We start from the raw sequence: 25,560 nt of genomic DNA on the forward strand, positions 1-25,560 counted from the left end.
TTCGGCTTCGCCGGTACGCATCTCTGATAAGCAAGGAGCCAGAAGGGACGCAACGGCGGAGGCTGCAAAAAACTTCTGGTACGGCCCCGTAGTTGAGGTACCGATTTCAACACGGCGCGGGCCCGCAGTAAGCCGTAAGAGGAGAAGAACAGCGCAAGGCCCCTCTCCGACTGAGGAAATGTACGCAGCATCGCCGCCCGCAGAGCCTGACAAGTTTACCTTACGCTGGAAGAACCACTGTCGTCACATTTAATGTCGTGTTTGCTGGAAACTTTTTCTTATAAACCAGAGCAATAACCAGGTGCAACCTCAGAAGACTTCTATAAAATAACTTTAATGACTTGGTTCATGCCATTTTAAAAACAGCCATTTTCAAGAAGAAAAATCAGTATGTTTCTGGTACTGACTTTGCTTTCTTATTCCCATCTTTGCTAACAGCTTGGCATTCACAGTACATCCAGTCGTTTGCCTGGGAGGGTGTACTGAAAATTAACCTCAAGTTCCTAACCTGCTTACACAGTCTACAATTACTGCAGACCTTCCCCACCCACCTCCATCTACTAAGAAAGTCTTTTTGTGATAGCTTTCCAAAATGCCAAAGATGATACTAAGCCAAGTATTCCTCAGATCTGTGTATACATGATATATATGGTCTGTCTGACTTGGAATTCAATATGCAGTCACCCAGATGAAGATGAAAATCACTGGCATAAGACAGTTGTATACTCTATCACTACAGGAGTCAAACAGCTGTTGTTGGTCTTTCCTGAGCAAAATGTTCACGGCATCGAAATAAGATTTTTGCAGGTATGTATAAATGAGAAAAGTTTGTGTTCCTAATGATGCAAGATATATTTACTCACCTTTATCAAATGAAGAAATATGTTTGGGTGTCATTTAACCACAAATGTTATCTTTATCAAATGGTTTGAGCTCTTCTAAATAACTGGGTCGGGTCTTTTTTTTTGACAAGGCAGCACACAGAGTCCTTTTAAAGGAAGATGTGACGTGTTCAGGTAGGTACGTGAATTCTCAAAGCACATCCCCATCTCAAAACAGACAATAAAATGGGCATCACAAAAATCCATGTTATACAATAAGACTGCATTTCAGTTTTTCCTATTACTTGGTATAACAAGATTCAATAAAACACGGAAGCAAAGTACCAATGGCCATCTTTCCCCAAGTCCTTGAAGAATTTCTTTGCATATTCTACAGGTCTTCAGGTCTCTAAAGTTTCTTCATTTGCACCACAAGTGTCTACGACACAGATTAAACAACTTGTCACTGGGAAAGCACGGACTTTGGAGTTGGCTATCCACTTGTCTGTTTCAGTATTATACTCAAGAATGTGCCCTAATCTACCAACACCCTGAAAACCAGCCAGGACATAAACTATGGATCCCACAGCAGCACACTTCACTGTTACACCTTTCCATGGCATTGGAGACACCATCTTCCATTCATTCATCTTGATATCGTAATATTCTACATTATCAAGGCCACCTAAAAAGCAATGAAATAGAGAACTTACTACAGCGTACTGTCTAGGATGAACTTGAGTGCAGAATGCTACATAAAACTTTTCAGAGTTTACATTAAAATATATAACAGACAAAATCCTTCAAAGGAAAGGTCACGATTTTCTAAACTAGCTGTTACTCACTCTTCTTTAAATACAGAAACAGAAGGCAAGAAAGACTGAAAATGAGATGCGCTGCTACAAATTTCACATTGTGAAGATTCTAATGAGTTGCTCCACAAACACAACAATGCCTGATTTCTCATGGATTTGTGGGTAGTAACCAAAAGTTAAGAATCCACCTGAAAAATTATCTCCAGTGAAGCCATGTCATTCTAGTTGGTTCATCCCCACACCTTTACATCAGTTGGCCACTTACTGATGAAACTTCAAATATGTTTATATCGTAAAAACCTAAGTCACTTTTCAAGGGCCAACAGTTTCAAAAGTTATTAAGGAAACTACATTATGTGAAGTATGTAAGAATTTCTTCTTCAAGACACAGGTCACACTTCACAATATCTACAAACATCTTATTATACATACTTAAAAAGAAATGACTATGAGGCACAGAGAAGCTTTCACTTCCAGTCCTGAATTATTAGATCTGAGAGATTAACTTCTATAATCACAGAAAATATTTCATTCCAGACATAACTCTTTGCCATTATATTAAATTAAGAACAGTTTATCATTGAAGTTGCAGAATATGAGCAGCAAAACAATATTTTACTTATTAGTTCAGCAACACGCATTCAGCAAACACTAAAACCTTGCAAAGTGACAGTTGTGGCTATAACTGTTTAGTGAAGTGCACAAAAAATTATACATACTAATATTTTTGAATAGGAGTCAATCATGCTGGAATAGTTTTAGTGACTAATTAAAATACAAGCTATATTCTAGAACAGCATTAATGTGAATTTAGATATTCTAGTTACCATAAATAGTAATTAATAAACCTCATAGCTGAGAACTTTCATTTTCAAAAGCGCTTCAGAAACCCTATGTAATTAAAATTGAAGTTCAACTCTCCTGGGAAATCAACTATCATTCCAGTTTTACAGATAAAGAGACAGACCATGACCGTAAGTCACATTTCATTAACTAGGGCAGTCACGAAAATTCTCTATTTTTCACCACTTGAAAATAGCTGACTAGCTTTAAATCTTCAGACTGAAGTTCCTAGAATAGTGGTGACACTTTCACCTGTTTTGTTTAGAGGAATGACAAAGTCTATTGAAATAGAAAATGAAAGACTTAAAGCAAATACACAAACTAAAAGATTGCCTTTTGTTAAGATATTTGACTTGGCTATATTAGTATGGATGCATTTCTGAATTTTACAGTACTAAGAGATTGGAAAACAAGATATAATGAAGTACGGAGGTGAACAAAGGAACGCAACAATGTCAGCAACAGAACATGTTTTATAGTACTGCTCAAAGTTTGTGCAGCTGAATAAAGTAGAATTAAGGCCCCATCAAAACTTTGCAAGTCCAGCTAGAGAATTAAAGGAATTGCAGTACCTAAGCCATTCTGTCCACCCACAGCAAATATTTTGTCCTTTACAAACACCAGTCCATGATTCTTCCTGGCTTCAATCATTGGACACAGCTCAGTCCATCTGAAGAAACAAATGAAAACAAACAAACAAACAAAATCACAGGAAAATTCACTGTTTGATTTCTTAAAATATACATATTAAATAAATCCTGGGGTTAGGAAAAAGAAGTATGAAAGAAAGCTACTGGATAAAATTTTTAAGTAGGACTACAAGTAGCTGATATACTACTGCTTCATTCAGGAAAATACCTTGATTACATACAACTTATCGAATCCTAGAATCATTAAGGTTGGAAAAGACAACTAAGATACCCAGTCCAATGCCAGCCCATCCCCACTGACCATGTCCCCACCCACACAGTTCTCAAACACCTCCAGGGATGGTGACTCCACTGCCCCCCTGGGCAGCCTGTGCCAACGCATCACCACTCTGAGAAGAAATTTTTCCTAATAACCAACCTGAACAACTCCTGGCACAACTTGAGGCCCTTAGCTCTCATCCTATCAGGAGATAGCTGGGACAAGAGTTCTTCTCCCAGCTCTTCCCTGAGCCTCTACTTCTCTGGACTCAACAATCCCTGTTCCCTCAGCCTAAGACCCGTGCTGCAGACGCTTCATCAGCTCCACCGCCCTTCTCTGGACACACTCCCAGGCCTAGCTGAGGGGCCCAATTCTTCCTGTTCATCTACATTACATTTTGCAGGGTGAACAAAAGCCACCATAAATACTCAGTTGACACAACACTTACGTTTCTGTGGCAGGATCATAAACTTCACAGGAATTTAGCACTCTTCCGGAAACATTGTTTCCCAAGCTCCCTCCACACACGTAAATGAGACCATTCGCCTCTACCATTCCGTGACTGCAGCGTTGAGTCAGCATGCTGGGCTTTGTATGCCAGCTTTCGGTTCTCGTATCGTAGCATTCAAACAAATACAGTGCGGAATTTCCTTAAAGAAATAAGAAACCCACCAAAGTGGCATTAATTTTGATGGTTGTCCTCCAAGAGAAGAGACTAACAGTACTTATCAAATTGGCGCTTTGTTAGTTGAAAAGGGAAAGCTGCTTTCCACTGCTAAAAGCAGAGCTAACCAACTTGCAATTTGGGATATTCAAAAAGCACATACTTGTAATTCTTTTCTTGACTCTTTTGTTCCAAAGGATGTGAGTTTATATAATTGCTGTTTGTGTTTGAAAACAAATACAAATGATACAGATTTATTTCAGGAGGAGCAGGGGGGTCTAGGGGTAGAAAGACTGAATGAAGTTGTATATAAATTACTGATCAAATTTCCATCATCTCATGTTACTCAGTACTGAGAAGTGTACAGAACGTGGCATCTGTTTTGTAAGCCTAACCGATTCACCTGAGTCTCTCTCTAGCAAAGTGACTCACGCTACTCCCAGAATATTTGGTGCTTTTGGAATTAGATAGCTAAATTATGTTGCAACATATTCCTGAATTATTAGCAATCACAAAACAGCTAACCTTCACCATTTTACTTTCTTTCCCTGGCAGACACTTGTATTTTCGCAAAGTGTGAGGTCTGTGCCGTCCCCTCTCACGGCCCAACAAGCTATTACTGAAATCAAAAGCAACTTTTCTAATGAAGGTAAGTGGGAGTGTCAAGACTTGTCCATAAATAACCAGCCATACTTAAAGCAGAGTAGACTGGGCACAGCTTTCACAGAAAAGAGCTAGGTGTGTTACACTAGCTGCACTCACTGCCAGCTGGGGAACTGGGCTGAAAAAAATCACATGGAACAGCACTACTTTTTCAGGTTCAAAAATGCAGGAGTAGATTTCTGTGAACCATGTTTGCTTACTCCTACCACAGTGCTCAAAATCAGTAAGAACTGTGGAATGAGCCATATTTTTTTTCTTGATGTACATACACATCCATTGCTTGGAAGCTGTACAAATTCTTATACAGAGGAAATATAATAAAGCTGTCTTTAATGTCTTTTTAGAGGAAAGCTTCTGTTTCAGTACACTGGATGTGGCTCTGGGCAGCCTGGTCTAGTGGCTGGTTACCCTGCACACAGCAGGGGGGTTGAAACTAAATGATCATTGTGGTCCTTTTCAACCCAGGACCATTCTAAGATTCTATTAATTACAACACTTTTAAATTAGTAGTTTCATATAATTGTTTGCTCCAGTTTAGAAAAATGTGAGACATACTTTTCTAGACAAGCAATATTCATTGGATTCCAAAGAAAAAATAGACTTGCAAAATAACCTGTTATTAATTTGTAGATTTTACTATTCTGTCTTAAATATGTATAGAAAACAAAGTAAAACAGTGCAGTATAGCAAGTGTAGACCAGAAACAACTTTGAAGTTAACAATACTGTAATGTAGATGTGACTAAAATGCATTAGAAAATAAACTATCCAATGAAAGTTTGGACCACAATTCCTCATGATCATGGAGTGTGGGGAAACTGGGCAGTTCTAAAAGATTTTGCAGTTTTGTAGTGTTCCAAGCCTTAACCTGTTGCAAATAATGGGACAAGTGTTATGTCACATTTACCACACTAGGTGGCAGCCACGAGCTATCTGCTGCTACATCAGATCTCTTAACACATATTAGAAGTCAGATAACTTTACCTAAATGTCACAGCTTTCTATTGAGTGATGTATCAATTTTAGGCGCTCCTTATGACCCTTTTTGTCTCTTCACTTCCCTCTGCAGTGAGACAGAACTCAGGAGGAACTACTAAAAAATTTATCTGTAGGCATAGCGTTTTTTTGTTCCTGTTGAGTTTTTTTGGGGAGGAGGCAGAGCTTCAGAACTGTTTTCTTTTTTTTTTTCTTTTTTCCTTTAAGCTCTGTTTCTACAGATATGGCATATTTACATTCTACTTTTGGTTTGCTCAAGATGTACAATTTAGACAGAAATTAACAAAAGCTGTACTGCACTGCAGTGTTTCTTTACAGATGTTTTTCTTTCCTGGGTTGGGGAGAATTCAATGGTCTTTCTTCAACTACAATGAGTGAATGACATCTAAATTCTCCACTTACTGAAGCAAACCATCAGAATAATTAACAGAAGATAACTTCTGTCACTTGACAGAAACAAATCAGTTTACTGGGAGAGATACGATTTCACCACCAAAACCAGTCAATTACAAAGCTTTTTATCATCCCTTTTTTTCATTGATAATAAAAAAGCTCATCAGGCTCAACATATAAAATGAATAACACAATGCAGCTATTCTGGCCATTTGTCATGACATTTTAAACCACACAGAGATCTGCAAATTTGTGTTCAGTAAACTAATAGCAGAGTGAGACTTTCAAACTATATTTGCTAGTTAGCTAGCAAATATCCCTAGTTAACTCCTAATGTGAGTAACACAATTTCAATCAGAAACAGAACACAACAGAAACAGGGTGTTGGATTTCAGGGAGAAGAGAATTCTAAATATGGGAAAATTAACTCATGAGGCTAACACAGCAACGTGCAGTTTCTTTTCAATAGAGTCATGCAAAAAAACAGAACATTTTCCGGGTATCTTTGTTTGTGCTTTTTGGGGGGTTGTTTTTAAAGATTTTTAGTGTCTTACCCACTTCTGAACCACCAGATGTATAAATTTTGCCCTCAGCAGCACAGGCTGCAAGGCTATCTCGAGGTGTTGGAGGTCCTAGCTTGGAATACCAGCTATCCTTCACCACATTGTAGCAGTCCATTCGCTTTATAGGGAAGAGCTGGGAACCACCCAAAATATAAACTACGTTGTCCCAGAAGACACAAGCTGCATCCCTGCGCTTTTCAAAGGGACATCGGATGTCTGTCCAGCTGTAATCCTGCATTACAAAGAACAAGTAATGTCTAATAGATTGTAACACTTACCTGCACAGCGAGTGTTTTTCAAACAGAGCTTTCATAGAGATCTAGATACGGTCAGTTTTAAATTTCCTTTTCAAAACAAACATGAACACTGTTTATTGAAGAATACTCCTCAGGCGTACTCTTGAAAAATTCACTTAGACACAGACATAGTTAGCTGCAATGAACCATGACATAATCAATTCCTATTTCCTCATTCCCTCTGTAGACCCAGTACAGCTTTCCTGAAAAACAGGGTTCTTTTCCCTCAACAGAATTGATGCCCTGCTGCTACCAAGTCAGAAACAATGCATGTAATCAATAAAGCAGAATTACTTTTTCTTTTATAGAAATGGAAGAAACATCTTACATATACTAAGAAACTCTTTCTCTCTAAGGAAAATAAATACAGAAAGTAAAACCAAACAAAGGCGATGGAAAAAGAAGATAATATCTCAATTGACAAGCAACTCAGTTGAAAAGCTCCAGTACATACTTTATTACCATGACAACTAGAAGCTTATTTACAGAATTCGCAAAACACAAGTGATCTATAGCTATCCACAGTTGATAGCATGAGAAATGGTGTAATGCTTTATCACAAATACTGGCAGTCATGTTGCCTAGAAACTGCTTTTGCATGGGTTGGCAAAACCAGCAAGTATCAAATATAGGCATTAATGCTACCCAAAGCCTTAAAAACACCAAACTCAGCAACTGATGGCAGACCAGGATAGCATACAGCACAAGAAACACTTCTTGAATAATTTCATCTCACATATTCCATGCCATCGTAAGCATAGCTTTTATCTTATGCTGAACAGGAAAGTTTGGGACCTTAACTGTTATCTGTCACCTCAAGATGGTCTAGCTAAACCAGCTGCATGACCTTCATTGTAATGAATCACACAAGACATTACAAGATTACATTTTCTTGGCAAGGACATACTTCAAACACCTTGGTCAGTGAGGAAGAACAGCGACTTCTACATGGGGGTTCAAAGAAAGAGGCAGAGCATGTTATAGTCCAAAACATCTTACAATCTTTTCCTGTAGCATCCCCCTTAGCAAGAAGAGCTGGCAGGTGCATGTGGCCCTTTATGATGAGAAACGCGTCCTGGGGCATCCTAGAAAGGAAAGCCATACTACAGCATGGCAAAATAAATAGCTGCATAAATCTTAAGAAAAACGTCTCAGTGCTTTGTGCAAGATCATCATATTTTCTGGCTCAAATTTCCAGCATTTTTACCAAAAAAAAAAAACAACAACAAAAAACAACCCTGTTGTTTTCCCTTACTGCCGTAAGGGCTGCACTCTGACCCACTTCTGTGGCTTCAGTTCATAACTACCCTTTCATCCACACCTTTATCAAAGAACCGCAGGCTCTCCCATAACCTGAGCATACTCAGCAGAACCCGCCTCCTCCAGCACGAGGCACTTCAGCTCCTTCTCTTGGAACGCTCTTCAGTGTTGGTCTGCACCACACAGAATTTATTTCAACATGACTTACGCATTTAAGAACAGCTGCCTTCCGCCCCAGTCAAGATCCATACAACTCTGGGCAGTGGCAAGACTCATTTTGGGAAGAGGACATTAGGAGGAAAGAAAGAACAAGATATATGGTGACAGTTTGCCTGCTGACCTTGGCTCTCCACAATTGCTCATGCAAGGACACCAGAGGCAAAAGCTGCATTAAATAGTTTTTGAAAGGCTTTTTTTTGCTTTTTTTTTTTTTTCTTTCTTTCTTTCTTTTTTTTTTTTTTTTAAGACAAAACCAAACAAAACCACAACTTTCATGAATTTAACTCGCAGTGATCTGAACTGTTGTCAGCTACAAGACCCCGTGACAACAACTCCTCATGTAGCTACGGGCAGTGTGAAAGAGTGGATCGGTGTGATTAAAGTGTTTTCTTCAATTTCAGTTGATACCCTGAAGAATAGCAGACATGTCTACCATGGACAACCTTGCTATTAATAGCCTAGTATTGACAACTCCTTATCTCCTCCTAAGAGGCATGCTGGTTCTCCCATTTGTCAAGAAATAGCAATGCCAGGCACCTGTTTCATTTCCATTGGTGGATTTTGTATTATTAACAAGTTAGCACTACCAGCTACTTCTCCAAAAGTATATTCCTGCCTCAAAATCCTATAAACTCATGTATAAATTTTAAATAAGAATTCAAAAACAATGTAATTTTGTTCCAATTTGGGAAAAAAAAACAACTTTTTTCGTTTGTAATGTTCTGTGGAAAATTCAACAAGAAAACACTTCCCAACACCACAAAAATGCCATCTCAGACTTTCTGAATAGTTCTAAAACCAAACATCTCTTCTCAAAATAGTGCCAGATTGCTCCATAGGAGTTTTATGCCCCAGTCTGCATCTGTTCCATCACTTTGCTCCCTTGAAGTACATGCATCAACAGAAGTATCAGATACAGCATAACAAGGACAACAAATATAGACGAAGTAATATTGTTAAACAATGACAAATAACAGTCTAGTCATCCATAAAAAAACCCCTTTTTGACAAAGGAAATGAAGATCAACGTCAGAGACTGATTTTTGTATGCAAAGCGATGTTACTGAAAATAATTTTTGCACTAACCTTGCAGTATGAGAATTACTGAAAGTTGTATCATTCAAACAAGACAATATTTTCAGGAGAAACAGTCTAAGTTTGTCTTGAACCACCTCTTCATCTGATATATTAGATTGCTGAATTTAATTAAAATCAAAAATAAAGGATGGGGGCACTATTCAGTCAGCTCAGCAGACAAAAAAATCCAATTCCTTCCTAAGGTCCTAACCTTGCAGAAGTACATATATAACCTTGATTTTTGGCACAGTGACAGCTCCATCATCTTTTGATGAGACTAATTAAAGCAAGCCAAACTTGTGATGTAGTGCCTTACATCCCACACTTCTTATTTTACATGCACATGATATTAATCCAGCAGTGGTTCTGGATCCTTGGTTTGTGGCATTTAAGCTACCGTCATAGTTGAAGATCAAACTGAAATACTCAAATATCCAGGAAAATATGTTTAAATAACTTAAAAGCTGTAAATAAAATAAGTAAGAGTGACTGAATAAGACACAACAGATTAGCTAGGAACACTCAAGGAAGCATATAAGCACTAGAAATAGTATTCAGTGGAGACAATGCTTATGAGAATCAGCCACTCACTTCTTTCCTTCTCCTTTCCTGCCCACCCCCAGCTCCCTGCTGAACCCACACGTAAGGCCATAATGTTCCATCAAGTGAAAATTCTAAAAAAGTTCCCTTCAAGTTCTATTTATTTATTTATTTGTATTTAGCCTGGGCAAATAGTCTAAGGAAAAAAAAGAAAAAAAAAGAGAGATCTTAATCCTATGCATTTTGCAGCTTTATGTAGGCATGACTTTTCATCCACAAGCCAGATTTCTTCAATATTATAGTTTTGATGACTGAATATCCCATAACTACATATAATTTTCCCTCCAGCTGACATTGCCTCTTGCTCCCACACAGCATGCCTTGAGGTTATTATTTTTACAATGACATCAAGTTTTTTTTTTTAAAAAAAAAAAAGGAAAAAACCCTAGTATTTTTCAAACACAATTAAAACCTAAAAAAAAAAAAGTCAACTGGAAGATTATATATTAATGCATGAAGAGTGATGAAGCCACTAAACCACTACTCCCATTTCTACAGTTCTGACCACCGCTGACATCAGGCACTGTATGGGAGCTGCTGAGTCACGGCCTGAACCTCTGATTGATCACCTGAGGCGAGCACTGAGTCAGCCAGAGGAGCACAGGTGAAGGCAATTCACTGTGCTGCCAGAAGGGGTGGAGCCAGGCTCCATCCCTCCTAGACCTATTTAAGAGCTGGCTACCAGTGGGGAAGGATCTCTTCTGGAGATCCCTCCTTCTGGTGTTTTGTGGTGAGCCCAGCATAAGGGTAAGCCTTCCATTTATTCTCTCTTGTTATCATGGTCCACTTTGCCTAACTCTCTTGTTTATATTGTGATTGTAACATCTTGATATCCATTGATTATATATTGTGATTGTAACATCTTGATATCCGTTGATTATACAGGCGCTTACTTTGGAATTTCATGTGCCAGTTAAGTTAGCAAAGAGATCAGTATTATCTATGCTGATAATACCCTTGCCAGCTAACAACTAGGACAGACAGCCTCAAAGCTAGTTTCCACACTGCCTTAGAATAGCTTTGTTCCAACCTAAGTTACTGTAGATCAAGAGGAAGAAACATCAATCCAATTTTCTTCTAGTAGGAGAAAGGTCAGAGCATGTTAGATGGATTACAACCTGTTAAAATGCCTAAACCAAATGACTATTTGAAGATGATGAACGCCCCGATCAAAGACTTCCCCAGTTCAGATGTTGGAAAGAATTTATTGCTTCACAACAGGAAAAAAAATATCTTCCCAGTTCCTCCCACCCTCAGTTGGAGCACTATTTATATCGCTTACTTAAATAAGGAGGAAGATGGACAACACTTAGGAATTTGGAATTCTCAATTAAAATTCAAATTAAATGCCTCAAACTAAGTTAGAAAATCTGGCAACTTTTTTCAAACTCAATCAGAGCTCAGAAAAGGTGGCTTCAATTCTATTTTACATACAGGAATGCAAATTTGTATCAAATGAGCTCAAAAGAATGTCCCAAGGGGTCATTCATCCTGAATTAGATCTGACAGGGCTCACACTGACAATGTACTTCACACATGACACACTGAACTGCTTAACTGTTTGAAACTGCAATGGACATTAAATGTGCTCACTTGGAAAAGACAACTTATTTAACAAAATATATGATGTATATAACTTCAGAACTTATCAGAGCAGCAGTGATACTTGAGTAGAAACTTATTTCTGTACTATTGCAAATGTTGTCTGGTAAAACAGCATATGGATAGTCCTTCTGCAAGTAGCTGATGTTTCTAGATCACCTAGTCTGCATAGCTGAAACAAACACAATTCCTGTGGCTTGATTTCTTTCAGAAAACATGGAAACAAATTCCAGGCAAATCTTGACTGATCTAAAGTGATCATCTCTAAGGTTTTTGCAGAAATTCACTTTTTTCCCACTTCTGGGGTACTTGGCTCTCAATTCTCTTTCTTACATATTCTTAACTAGTAGAATTGTGAACCATTGGATTCAGAAATGTTTACATATTTAATAAGAGTATCAAAACCCCTTGTACTCTAAAACAGGTTCTACACTATCACAAAAGTCAATCTTTCAAATTACACTAAGAAAAAATGTGCTCAGAGACTAACTCAAAGCAGTAAGTGCAAGCACATGCATATGGATTTATATATTCCAAACTGACTGCTTGGTATTTCTGTAAACTTTTATTTCCAGCTATGGGATGCACATACCAATAAATTCTGACTCAAAGGCATTTCAGAACCCTATATCTAACACTGGCAACAGACAAGCACAATCATTCTATTTAAAATCAAGTATTACATCTAGAGCACAGATCTAAAAGCACCAAATTAGCTATACCTTCCAACTGTACACTCAAGAGACAGAGAATAATCCATCCTTCCCATTCCATTCTGCAGACCATGATGCTTTGGTTAATACCACCAGCAAATGTAAAACACGTAAGCTTACAAACAGTGAATCTTAATGCATTCTGAGGTAACGATTACCTTTGGATTAAAATATCTGCAGGACTGGGGCTGTGAGCCTCCAAACAAAGCAATGCGATAATCGTGTTTCTTCCTTCTTGGTCGTGTACCTTCCACTAGCTCTTCTCTGTCTTCTGGGGAAAGGAGATGGTATCGCATCCCACCTGGAAGGAAGACAACTGTTGCAGACCCAGCCTAATTCACAAAGAAGGGAATGTTTCAGAGCTAGGAAAGGGAAAAAAGCAGGGACTCAAGTTTCTGCAGTACATCTATGCAGCTTTGTTTTCATTCTTAAATGAACGAATGTGAGTGTGGCAGAATACATCCAGACTTACACCTTATTTCAAACTTCCTACTCTGCATGAAAATGGGACTTGGATATGGACTCATGTTAGATTCCAATTTATCAATCAGCTCTTTTAGCTAATAGCTATGTCTCCCATACTGAAACTGGCAAAAGGAAGCGTGACTTATGAAAAATATTGGCAAAACTGGGTGTCTGAAAGTGAAGCATCTCTATCATCCTGCATTTTAGGAAAAAATCCCACTGTTCATAACTTGACAATGCAAAATAGGAGTTACAATTGCTTTAAGAAAATAGGTGCTTTCTTTTTCTCTAAGAAACAGTCCAAATTATGCAAAAACATTACTGATCTTACAGGTCGTTAAAACAAAAACCCTTATTTTTTCAGCAGTGCACCTAATTCCATGTCATGCAGGAGTGCAACTGAGATGTTGATGGTCAGCAAATACCAACGTACAGGTTAATCTGAATCTTACTCGTTGACTGATGGAAAAGAGTTGCATGCCTTTTCTAGATCTACACTTAAAGGAAGCTGACTAATTGCTACTGAAATTTAAAAAAAATCTTCCAGAATACTCATCAACATATAAGCTTTATTCTCATACATGATAAAATGATAAAAATGATAAAATGATGAAACTTCAAATTTGATACCTTAAAAGAAGAAAAAGAAAGCTTGTTTTCCCTTCTCATTCGTACATTAAGAACATAAGTGTTTACAGCCTCAAATGTCACAGAGTGTGAGAGATGAAAACGGTGCAACTCAGGCTTAACATCCTTATTTGCTTAGGGACACTTCATAATATTCAAAACTTCAAACTGATTTTTAATAATTCACCTCTAAGCAATAACAGACACTGAGGTACTATCCTGTCCCAAAGGCACATTTCCAGTTACACCAACTCAGTGGCAGAAAATTCATTCCATTATGCATCGTGAAGTTAATGTCATTTGCTAGCGATTCTCACTTCTTTTCTCTTATAAGAACAGATGTTGTGTTCATGACAATCTGCTAACGCAACTTCAACTAAATGCAACACCCTAGAAGGAACAGAGATGTTTTTAATGTGAAAGCATCATCAGAGCATTTGGAATAACTTATAAAAATTTACATTCCACATCATTTTTAAAATATATAGAACATCAGAGATTTCAACTAGAGGTCAACTTACTGATCACCATCTTAAGGCATTCTGGGTTATCCTGAATAAGTGGTTCAGCCTGAACTGTTTTACTTAGGAAGTTCTTTGATATAAGAGGAAATCGGACTTTAGCAAGAATGTCAACCATGTATGGCTGGCGATTTGGTTCATCATACTTCAGCCACCTGACTGCTGCATCATAAACCTTAAACAGAAGAAAACAAAAGAAAAAGGTGATGTACATCACCACAGACTCGGGCAAAAACTAAACATCAGTGCTCCAATCAGATTCTTCCATCCACTGCAGGGTAACCAATAATAAAATTGCAGTATGCAGAGGCTTCAGTAAAACTATCTATGCCACCATGTTCCAAAAAAGGCAAGACAACGCTCAGGCACAAATTGAAACAAACGAAGGGACGCAAGATAAAACCCCTCTATGTTTTTTAAACCAATAATTTCTACTACTTTTTAACATTTTTCCCAAAAGGAAGCATGAATCTGTAATTCACATCTACGTGCGTAATCCCTGCACAGCATACAAGACAAATATGCTTTGTGTTCAGTGTCACAACACTGCTAGTGCTTCATCAGGAATGTTGAAATAGCTTGTACTTCACACAGTGTCCTAAGCTGACAAACTGTGTTATTAAACCATTCTTAAGAAGTTCCAAATTATCTCTTAGCAGACCATTAAAAAAAAAAATAACAAAACCCCCCCTATTTTTTTAAAGCTACAGACTGCCTCAAGTATAGTATTCTGAAACTTTCCTTTGTTATCTTCTCTTTACTGGAAAAGCTAATGGATTTTCTTGGCAGGACAGGGCAGGCAGGACAGGGAAGGTAACCAAGAAACCTGTTCTATTTATGATTATCCACTGAGTCAGGAAGGAATAGAAAGGAAGTCCAACGTTACCAACGTAGTAACGCTCTTCAGTGCTGCTGCAGACATAGCAAACTTATCCAGTACACTGCCATGCCAGAGTCAGCACTAATTTTGTTACGGGTAGTAATGCAGTCAATACCCACTCACTGAAGCTGAAACTGATCACGGCGCTCAGTGAATGACTGAAATTAGTTCTGCCATTAAAAGTCTCTCTATGTCATGAGTTATTCAGAAGGACTGCTAAACCTTCCCAGCTGGAATGACCAGAGAGCAAGGGAAAAGAAATAAAGAAACTGAAGACTTAAGTTCCATCAGCTAAGGAAATTCAAAAGAATGTAGGGATATAGCGTTGTTTTCTCAGTCACTAACAGAAACACTATTAGCATACAGGAACAAGAGGCCAAGTAGTAATGAAAGCTATCCTTCCTGCTTCTGCTAAGTGAAAATATGCTTTATACCAATATAAAAATGAAAGTACACTAACTTTCTATTGGTATTCCTGAAAAATAAGATTACTTTGGTATGCTGTCCATTTATAAGAGGAATTTTAATCATGCCATGCTCCTACTTGAAATTTCTATCACTGCTGCCAAGTTGAAGCATGCCATGTTACTTTATCAACTGAACTTCAAGAAAATAAATTCTAAAGCATAAAACACTCCTAACTCTGGGAAAGTTACCTGGGGCCTGAACTCTTCCCAGTTCATGGTAAGAATTTTGATCTTGTCACCTGACATTATTTCCCAACACAGCAATTAGTATTTTCAGGTAATATGTATTGAAGAAAATGCATTAATTCTATGAATACTTAACTTCAGAGTCAGTAAAATTCCTGTCTCTATTTAAATGCATATACATACCACCTTGATTACAAGATCCTTCTGATGCACTTTAAAGAGTGTAAATTCATGACAACATAGCTAAATGAATTTAAATTACCCAACACAAGCACCAGAAGCAGGTAGAAAGGCAAAATTTCAGTATAGATGTGACTGAGAACCTTCAGGAAGTATCCAGCAGCTACAACCATCTCGCAATCAGCTCTTTTAGCTGCAGTGCAGACACACCTATACTCCATTTCCCTGCAGCAGGAAGAATAAGCTGGCAAACATGTTCAGGGCTATGGTATACTGAATCAAGTGTTCAAAATGGGACAGCTGTGACTAATCTCCACCACAGTTCACAGCTTTTAAATGAAACTTAAGGCACTTCCCATTTACTTAAGCTTTTTTGTATCTATTCCATAAACAAGGGCCTTCCATCAATCTGTCACTGTCAGTGCTTCTAGGTTTGAGTGTTAGGTCCACCTTGTTCTTAAGTTCTTCAATTTTGCAAGTTTTTTTTATGAATACATGTCTCCATCAGCAGCAGCTCCCTTCTGAAAGAGGCTGACACTCAGCACATAGTCAGGTAGAGACATCACATGCAGTTTGCTCCTCACTTTGAGGTATTCACTTCCACTAACAGTGCCTAAATTCCCAGGCTGGGAGCAACTGTTGTAATACGTTAAACTTAATTCAACTCATGTTACATGGGATCAGAAGCCCTGTATCTCAATAAGGGAAACTGTTCTGCCTACATCATTTATGACTTTTCTTTCCATTTTGCTGATATTACATATGTTATATCCAGATTAAGTGTGGATATTCATTTTATGTTTGGTTTTGACCAAGCAGGGATACACTTGCTAGCTGGTTGAGTGAAGGACTGTACTGCTTTGCTCTGCACTGGTGTGGCCTCAGCTCAAGCACTGTGCAGGAATACCTGAAACGAGACACTCGAAACTTTCTCTCAATTAAAAAAGAGATAGTGAAGTTCGATCTTCTTAGCTGATAGAAGAGCTCTTTTCACAATGAAACAGATCTCACCTGGTCTTCTGCCCTCACAGTCAGTGTATCTTGGTTCAAGAGGTGTGTCACACGCTTAACATCAAGCTGAAGAAATTCATCTGTCTTGTAAACCTCAGTGAAATGCTGATGGATAAAGTCATCTGCGGTGGCTTTCAGTTCTGGACAGTCTAAGCATTCTGCTAACACACTTATACCTGTGAAAGAAAAATTAAGAAAACCTTTCCAAACTGAACTGCAATTACCTTTAATATGTTTGACTCAAATGGTAACACCATAATTCCAGTGATACTTAGAATGCCAGTTTAGTACTTACTGATATGCTTAATGAAAAAAATACTATCATAATTCATCTGTAACTCAAGTCAAACTAAGATAAGCACAAGTATGTGAACCCCCCCTCTACAGGGCAAAGTGCAGAGTCAGGCCTGTAGCACTTGCTGTACTATTTCTCCAGCACTATTTCCTTACCATGGAAAATACAACAGTATATTAACTAGGTGTGAGCCACGTAACACCGAAGTCTAACCAGAACAGCTTGATATTTCCAGGTTTCATGACCTGCCCTGACCTGCTGAGGCAGCAAACATCACCAACCAAGTGCAACTAAGAGGCACAGTGAGCTGGACTCTTCAGTGTAGTAGTGAAGACTGCTGCAGGCCAACACAAAAAAGTCAAGCTAGCACTGAAGCAAGAGCAGAAGCTTGGCGTAAAGCTATGAACAGCAAATGCTGCTGAGAATCACAGAATGGCCAGGGTTGGAAGGGACCCCAAGGATCATGAATCTCCAACCCCCCTGCCCCATGCAGGACCACCAACCTCCCCATTTAACACTAGACCAGGCTGCCCAGGGCCCCATCCAATCTGGCCTTGAACACCTCCAGGGACAGGGCTCTGGGGAGAAGTACTATTTCCAACCTCCTCTCTAGTTACCAGGTGAGCACAGAGCTGTTCAGTGGACACATTTTGCCCACCACGCTATGGTCTTCCCCCTCCTCCTCTTTTGGAGGATGGCAACAAGTGGAGTAGAAGCAACCCCAGAGTGAAATTCAATCCACAGGATGCAATTAGAGTGAGCCTCTCTACAAAGCAAAATGTGAACTCCAATGATAAAATTCAAGAGTATGACCTAGCTGGTTTTCCAGTGAGAAATAACAAAACTTCAAGAGATTCAAAATAAGTCATAGTTTATTTCAAATATTCATTTTTGTGAGCTGTGGGCTTGCCTGTAAGTCTACACAGAACTCATAAGGTATATCTTTAGGAAAATTTGATTTAATTTCTATCTCCTTTTTGATATGAATTAGCGAAGTATGCAAGTGTTAAAGAATATAATTAATTTTCTAGTTAACAAAGACTGCAGAGGACTGAACATGCCTCAAAGCAAGTGTAAGTGGCATTTTCCTTAGAAAGTAATGCCTTCCTTCCAGCAGTTATTTCAGAGCCACTGCTATAGTGCAGCATCACAGCACATCACCTGAATCTTTGTAATTCAGATCTTTTGCAAAACATTTGTTGATATTAAACATCTGTAACATACTTAATTGAGATGTCGTTAGGAGAATTGCATAACTAACAACAATAATTCTAAGTATTTTCTTACATCAAAGACCAAAGATTAAGTACTCCAAATCTCTAAATAATAGTAAGCACCAAGTTCTGCTTGGTGTTTGTATTTTTGTAATACTGAGTTTGCATTAAGGCTACAGGGCACATCAAACACCAAAACAGTGCGGATGTCTTTCATAGATTTCACTCACTTTTGTTTTTAGCTGCTGCTTTCTCCTTTTGATTTCACTCAAACAAACTCATTTTATTTGGAATTTTTAGAAGGTATGTTAGTTTTGTATAAACTACGACCGTCAAATTTAGTCTCCAAGAACAGTAACAACAACTGAAAGCATCACCTTGTTAAACAGCCGAGGATTTGAAACAAACAAGAATCTCCAGGCTGTTGTTAAACTGGGATGAGACCTTGCAAAGTCAGTGGACCCTAACACTGGCCAAGACAACTGACAAATTATTTTGTTTATGGCAAGGGGAAACAGTTCAGATTCAGAGCAAAATTATTCTTTGCATGCATTTGGATTTAGCCAAGTACTACTGTCTGTTATACTATGATACTACCTGTTTTTCAAGAACAGAAAAGTTAAAAAAGTGACCAGTCCGTATTTCTCTTACCAAGACAATTTGAAGCATCAACTTGTTCTTTCAAAAAGTCCACACACATTTTTTTCACAGGTTCAATTTGATATTGGTTTGCTGCATCTAGTAAGGACTGGACATTATTGCTGTTAACAGAAATTCTGCAAAACAGAAGGTGCAATATTAGCATCACTAAAACTACCTTCTTAGTCGTAGCCAAAACACCGATCCATAAGAGGCAAAATTATTCTCCTGCTATCTCCCCAAGCTTCTTGAACTCACAAACAGTTGAGACACAACTTCCCTTCATAGTCTTTTCAAATTGCTTTAATTTGCTGTACATTACTGAGGAAGGACAGAGAGCAAACAGTGCAGGATTAGCCTGTTAAAGAATTGGCTAGTTAAAGAATTAGCCTTTAACACAGGCCATCTGGAACACCATGCTCTGATTTGTGTGGTTAGCCATTTTCACAAGAACAGAAAAGGAAAAGAGCCTTCCCCTGACAGCCTCCCACTCCCAAATGCACATCAGTGAAATCTGCCTAAACTCATTGTCAAAACTGCTACAGTTTATTTGCCTAGAGTGCACAAGCAGAACAACCATTCTGACTGCAAGGCACCAAAAGGGCTAGGGTGCCAGCATCGGCTGCATCTCACCACAGATAAGCACACACAACTTCTCTCAGAAAGCAGAGAAAAAGCCTTCACCCCATCACTACAAAGACAGGGTCTGCCATCCATCATAAGAGCTTGTTGCACAGTACTGTTCAGAATCCCAGTCTTTTGAACAAGCTCCGTTTAAACGTTACAGTGCCTGCAGTGCTATTTAAAAACAAACACGTGGGAGTCTGAGATAGAAGGGAAATGCATTTTGCAAAGCAGCTTCCCACTCAGACTGTGCAGAGGTGAAGGTGTAAGTCCCCAAAATAGGTATTTGTGATAGCTGTTAGGATCATGAGGAGAAGCCCCTGCTTATAACAAGAAGGGTCTACATTTCAGAACAATGGTGAATATAATTCAACTCCAACACGGATGCCAGAAGTATTCTTAATTACTTTCTGATGACAATTACCACTCTCTTTAGTCCACAGGGCTTCCCTACTGATGAAATAAATAGGAAAAAGGAAGGAGGATATAAATTTAGTCACAACAGACTTAAAACAAGTGAAGAATTGTAATAATATGAAAACTGATGAATCATAAAAGCATTGTTTTAAGATTTCATCATTTAGAGTTGGCAGGCTTTCTAGCAGAAGCATCAGTTTTAAATAACAAAACTACCTTGCAGTATAAGCAAACTCCACAAGCTGTTCAATAATGTCAGGTTCCGCATCTTTCAGCTCCACCTCAAAGGACTTTGATTCAAGCATATTTGCTGCAAAAAGGTTAAAAGACAAACTACATCAATAAGCCACTCCAGTTATTTTCCATTTTAAAAACTAGGAAATAAAGTCATTATACAAAATGGGAACCTGCTAAAAACTGCACACGGTTGCTGCTTTTCCCTTACAAATGCAAGTCAAGAAAGAAAGAAGAGGTTTGATAACCAAAATAAGTGGTGCGTGCACATGTTTGCATTATGTCAATTTTGCTGAAAAGTGCCTTAAATAGGAACGGTCAAAAATGCTGTCGGACTGCAATGCAGACTGCCAAGCCAGCATGACCAAAGATAGGAAGCATGCTCTGCACCACCAAAGGCTATTTCCATATTCAAGCTGATAACAGCAGAGCCAGCTCAGAGCTCCCACGCTGTCACAGCACTGCAGATCTACCCACAGATGGATACAAGCCAACCACCAGAAGGCACAGACATTTTACTTCTTCAGTTTAACATGTGATTTATAGCACAGCAATTTTACTTCTGCATACCTGACCTACGACTTGTAAGATAGATACTATGCAGTTGAATGTATAAAGGCAGAACAAGTACAATAATGCTTACATTTTTGGAAACAAAAATAAGAGGAATGGTGAATAGAGATGAATGGAAGATGGATAAGAACTGAGGAAATCTTCACTTACACCTATCCCTGAAATTAATCACTTCATAAAAAAGAAACTGTGACTGACAAGCTGTTTATCAAGATGTGTTCATGAAAGAATAAAATTAAGCAATTTGGAAAATACTTACTAGTAAACATCAAGTTAAAAAAGTGGCTTGCTGAGGCGAGCACAACACGGTGAGCTGGGATCCTCCTTTCCTGAACCATAAGAATAACATCACAGAGCGTTCTCTAAATCAGAGGAAGAAAACCAGATGGAAAAACAGAAGATCAGCATTCCTGAAACACTTTCAACAATATTTCTCTAAAAACAGCTTATGAAAATTCATTGGTCTCCTTTATCTGCATAAACCCAAATAATATCACACAATAAAAAGATTTTCTGAAAGTCAACAAAGCTCAACAACCTGAAAAACTAGGGAAGCTCAATGCTCCCATGACCTTGTGCCTTCAGGCTGGTCACTGATAACATGAGCTGTGATTAAAGCTTTTCCTGTGGCATTTATGTCAGCCTCCTATGCTAAAGGCTCCGCAGCATTGAGCAGGGACTACATTGACATTCCATCCTTTTCATCCTTATCTACTCAACTGCCAATCTATTTTTTAAGCTTCTTACAGGATACTCATCAGAAAGCATTCACTGAATAAAACATAAATAACACATTTCAAAAAGAAGAGTCTGAATTACAAGTGCAGATCTGGGGAGCGCATGCGTCGCTAAACTTCCTTTGTACATCCAGGACTTTAAAACATTTAAGATTGAAACAGTAACAAAAAAGACCATGTGAACAAAGTTTCAAAGCTGGAATTCCCAGCACATCTGGCTCCAAACAGGTACATTAGCAGTACACAACATCATAGGACACTGTGGCTGAGCTCTGCTACGACACACAACTGCTGCTTTAACTACATGCTGTGTTTCTAAGGCAAGTTTGATGCCTCAGCTCAGTATTTGAAGCATCTCAGATACCCTAAAGCCTCACTGGATGTGGGAAGAAATATCTGCCAACCAAACCAGATCATCATTCTCCTTTCTTTTCCTGTGACATTTCTGGGTGTAACTGTTCTGTTTCAACCATGGTACAGAAATGCTCAGAAAGAACTTTCCAAAAGGATCTATTTGCATCACTCAGTAATTCTGCTGATGCAACCCATGACTGCTGCTTCATTGACCAAAGCCCACACCCCAAGCGTCACCCAGCACTTCCAAGCTTCATTAACTCGATGACACCTTGCAACTCCATCCCAGCTTCATTCTCAGCTTCTTCCTTTTGACCTATCTCCACTCAGCTACAAAGTGGCAACACAGGATGTATGCACATGCTGTCAAAAAAGCTCATTACGCACAGAGATACATCCATTTCATTTCTGAGGTCAGCAATTAGTCCTTATGCATTGAACATACTCCCAGTATCTCACCAGAACTGAATGCCAACATGCCCACAGTCTACTCCAAAATCCCACACATAGCAGCTGACTATAGATCACAGTTCACCAAAAAAAAAAAAAAGCAGTTTCTTCAAAATTAGCTGTGCTTTATACCTGTCCCATTTTCCTACATCATTAACCAAATGCATATGAACAGGTAGGCTCTGCACACAGGCTGCTGTTTCCATCACAGGAGTTTTAACTCATAGTGCATTGAGGTTTTATAACCACAGCAGAGTTCTCAACTTACCAAAATAGGACAGCAGCTTCCTGCAGCACAAGGAGCAAGCTGAACACTTTCCTATGGTTGCTGCTCCTCCTACACATAGCTAATAGAAGCAGGAATGTCTCAAACTACCCAAAAGTTTCTAGACTAGTCAACTGGCAGGGGTGAGCAGACATAAAAGCCACCATCTGAAGTCTGGCTAAAAGTAAAAAGTAGCAGGCAAAATTTGGAGTTGCATCCCCAATCCCTCAAGCACAGTTAGTTTGAAGACAACCAGAAGCAGCACAACGCTTTGGTTTGATCCTCTCACACTGGGGGCTGTATCTCCTCTGCCTGCTTGATGTCTCAAAAGCTGATTATTTGACATTTTTGTGTGGCTGAGGGATTTTGCTCAAGGTTGAAGCTCTGCTTTAAGTTCCAGATGTCCTGCTTATTTAGGATAACTAAACTTCCCAAGATGAGCTGTTTCTCTTCAGAGATCCAAGATGGCCATAAATAAGGAACAAGAAAAGACACCTTTGAGATGAGACACGAGTCTAAAATAGTAATCAATCAGATGAGACTAAGTATTATGCTCAAACACAGATAAAGTGAGGAGTGGGACAGCTCCCCAAATGATCACTGAAGACCAACCAAAGAACCCCGCGCAATCGCAGAAGATTCAAATGTTATGTAAGCTTACATAACTCTATGAATATGTCATAGGTAGGCGTGACTTATGTATTAGGTAGGTGGATAGTGAAAACATTTTGGACTATAAATAGAAGTCAGTGTAAAGACTTTGCGTGCTTGATTTTTGGGCATTTCATGCCTTGCAGCCCATGTAGAATAAATGCCTCTTCTGAAAAGACTTGTCTTTTCAAACATGTTTCGGGAAACTTAATTGACAACGTGTCTCCAAAGCATAACAGCACCAGGCATCCCCTTGTCAACAAGGAGAGAGGTAGGAGCTCAGCTACACCCCACCAGAACAGAAACAAATCCTACATCAATAAGCAGATCACAGCATGGCTTAGGTTGGAAAGAGACCTTAAAAATCATCTAATTACCCCCCCTTGCAGTGGGCAGGGCTGTCATCCAGTAGGTCAGGCTGCTCAGGGCCCCATCCATCCTGGCCTCGAACGCCTCCAGGGATGGGGCATCCACAGCTTCTCTGAGCAGCTGTGCCAGTGCCTCACTACTCTCTGCTTAAAAGGATTCTGCCTAACATCTAACCTAAACTTCCTCTCTTTTAACTTAAAACCATATTCCCTTGTCCTGTCACTATTAGAACATGTGAGAAGTTGGTCCTCCTGCTTATAAACTCCTTTTAAGTACTGGAAGGTCACAGTGAGATCTCCCCAGAACCTTCTCCAAACCGAAGCAGCACAGCTCTCCTCAACATTTCTTCATAGCAGAGGTGCTCCAGCCCTCCCATCATCTTCGTGGCTCTTCTCTAGACCCGCTCCAACAGCTCCACATCCCTCCTGAACTCCAGCCCCCCGGGATGCAGTACTCCAGATGGGGCCTCGTGAGGGCAGAGCAAAGGGGACAGACAACCACCTCCCTCTCCCTGCTGTCACCTCTCTCGAGATGCAGCCCGGGATACAGCTGGCCTTGTGGGCTGTGTGTACACTTCTGGCTCGTGGGCAGCTTTTCATCCATCAGGATCCCCTGGCCCTTCTCAGCAGAGCTGCCCTCACAGCTTTGAGTCCCTGCATAACTCTTAACATTTCATTACCTCAAATCACCACAAAGTTTTCATGGAGATCGACTTAGTCCTTCACACACCGCTGAGCTGCGTGAAGTTCTACAAGTACACGAGAGTAACTGACGGCCCGTCAGATGGGAACGAAGGGAGGAGCAAAGCAGAACCAACGCCGCCGCTGCCTGCCGGTTTCCGACGGCAGGACGGCGCCCTGTCCAAGGCTCGCACCGGGAGAAGCGCAGCCGAACGGCGGCACGTGACGACGCCACGCACGGAGCCCCCGGCCCCAACCCCGCCCGGCTCCGAGCGCCAGCCCCAGCGCCGAGCAGCCCGGCCCGCACCTGCTTGCGCATGCTGTTCATGACGCCCATAAAGCCAGCCAGCAGCTTGGCCTCCTCGCGGGCTGCGAGCTTCTTCTCCGTCTTCTTCTTGCTGCTCTTCTCCGAACCGGGAGCGGCCATGGCCCCTCACCGCCGGCACCGCGGTCCCGCCACCTCCGCCCACGGGGGGCATGCGACGACGGGCGACGAGCGGCCGCCTCGGGCTCTCGCTGCGCCAGGAGCGGATGGATGACTAGACAGACCGACGGACAACTGAACGGACAAAGCCGTCAACCAGCAACACCGAAGATCTCCGCGGCGGAAGCGGACCGAGGCTGGTGGGCGGGGTGGGGCGGTGCTGCGCATGTGCGGACGCCGCGGACCGGAGCGCTGCCCCCGCGCGAGGTAAACAAAGAGCGGAGAGGCCTCTGTGCGTCACGTGGCGTCGGGGCGGCGTGCGCGCGCGCCATGGTGGGGATGGGCGGAGAGGCTGCCGGGGTGAGGGTGGCAGGCGCTGTGGTGTGTGCAGCCCAGAAAGCGGGCTGTATCCTGGGCTGCGCTTAGTAGTACGCTGTAGGAGTACGCTGTCAGCTAGTTAAGCGATGTGATTCCCCCCATTGCTAAATCCTACCTGAAATGCTGCGTCCAGCTCGGGGCCCCTAGCTCAGGGCAGGCATGGACCTGCTAGAGTGGGTCCGGAGAAGGGCTGCCAGAATAATCAGGGGGCTGCAGCACCTCTCCTGGGAAGACAGCCTGAAGGAGCTGGGCTTGCTCAGCCTGTTCTAGAAGAGAAGGTTCCAGGAAGACCTTAGTGTGGCCTTTCAGTAAAGGGTGCTTCTGTGAAAGGTGGAGAAAGGTTTTAGCAGGGCTTGTAGTGGTAGGATGAGGATGATGCTTTAAAACTAGAGAAACAGATTTAGTCTGGATATAAGGAAGAGACTCCTTACTCAGAGGTTGGTGAGGCACTGGCATAGGCTGCCCAGAGAAGCTGTGGATCTGCCA

The 25,560-nt window shown here is 40.4% G+C and overlaps 1 protein-coding gene across 1 annotated transcript; it reads right to left on the minus strand.

Annotated features, from left to right (window-relative positions):
• Positions 1 to 312: 312 nt before the first annotated feature.
• On the minus strand, positions 313 to 24,901 carry KLHL7 (kelch like family member 7). The gene is made up of 11 exons (XM_042816513.1): positions 24,580 to 24,901; positions 21,026 to 21,128; positions 20,176 to 20,269; positions 18,931 to 19,055; positions 16,771 to 16,946; positions 14,047 to 14,221; positions 12,592 to 12,734; positions 6,658 to 6,898; positions 3,837 to 4,038; positions 3,052 to 3,149; positions 313 to 1,506 (listed from the first exon to the last, which is right to left on the minus strand). Exons 1-11 carry the CDS (start codon positions 24,697 to 24,699, stop codon positions 1,223 to 1,225), a joined length of 1,761 nt encoding a protein of 586 aa, XP_042672447.1. The 5' UTR covers positions 24,700 to 24,901; the 3' UTR covers positions 313 to 1,222.
• Positions 24,902 to 25,560: the final 659 nt, after the last annotated feature.

This window comes from Centrocercus urophasianus, unplaced genomic scaffold, assembly GCF_019232065.1.
Source record: "Centrocercus urophasianus isolate 14NV4802_14NV808 unplaced genomic scaffold, USGS_Curo_1.0 seq_16, whole genome shotgun sequence".
Lineage (NCBI taxonomy): Eukaryota > Metazoa > Chordata > Aves > Galliformes > Phasianidae > Centrocercus > Centrocercus urophasianus.

What these genes read in the sequence shown, in the direction of transcription:
- KLHL7 (XM_042816513.1), bottom strand. Translation starts at nt 24,699, where the DNA reads ATGGCCGCTCCCGGTTCGGAGAAGAGCAGCAAGAAGAAGACGGAGAAG. An exon ending in GAGTTTGCTTATACTGCAAG is followed by an intron (nt 19,056 to 20,175) that starts GTAGTTTTGTTA and finishes TCTGTTTTGCAG; the next exon opens with AATTTCTGTTAACAGCAATA. An exon ending in ATCTGGTGGTTCAGAAGTGG is followed by an intron (nt 4,039 to 6,657) that starts GTAAGACACTAA and finishes TATTTCTTTAAG; the next exon opens with GAAATTCCGCACTGTATTTG.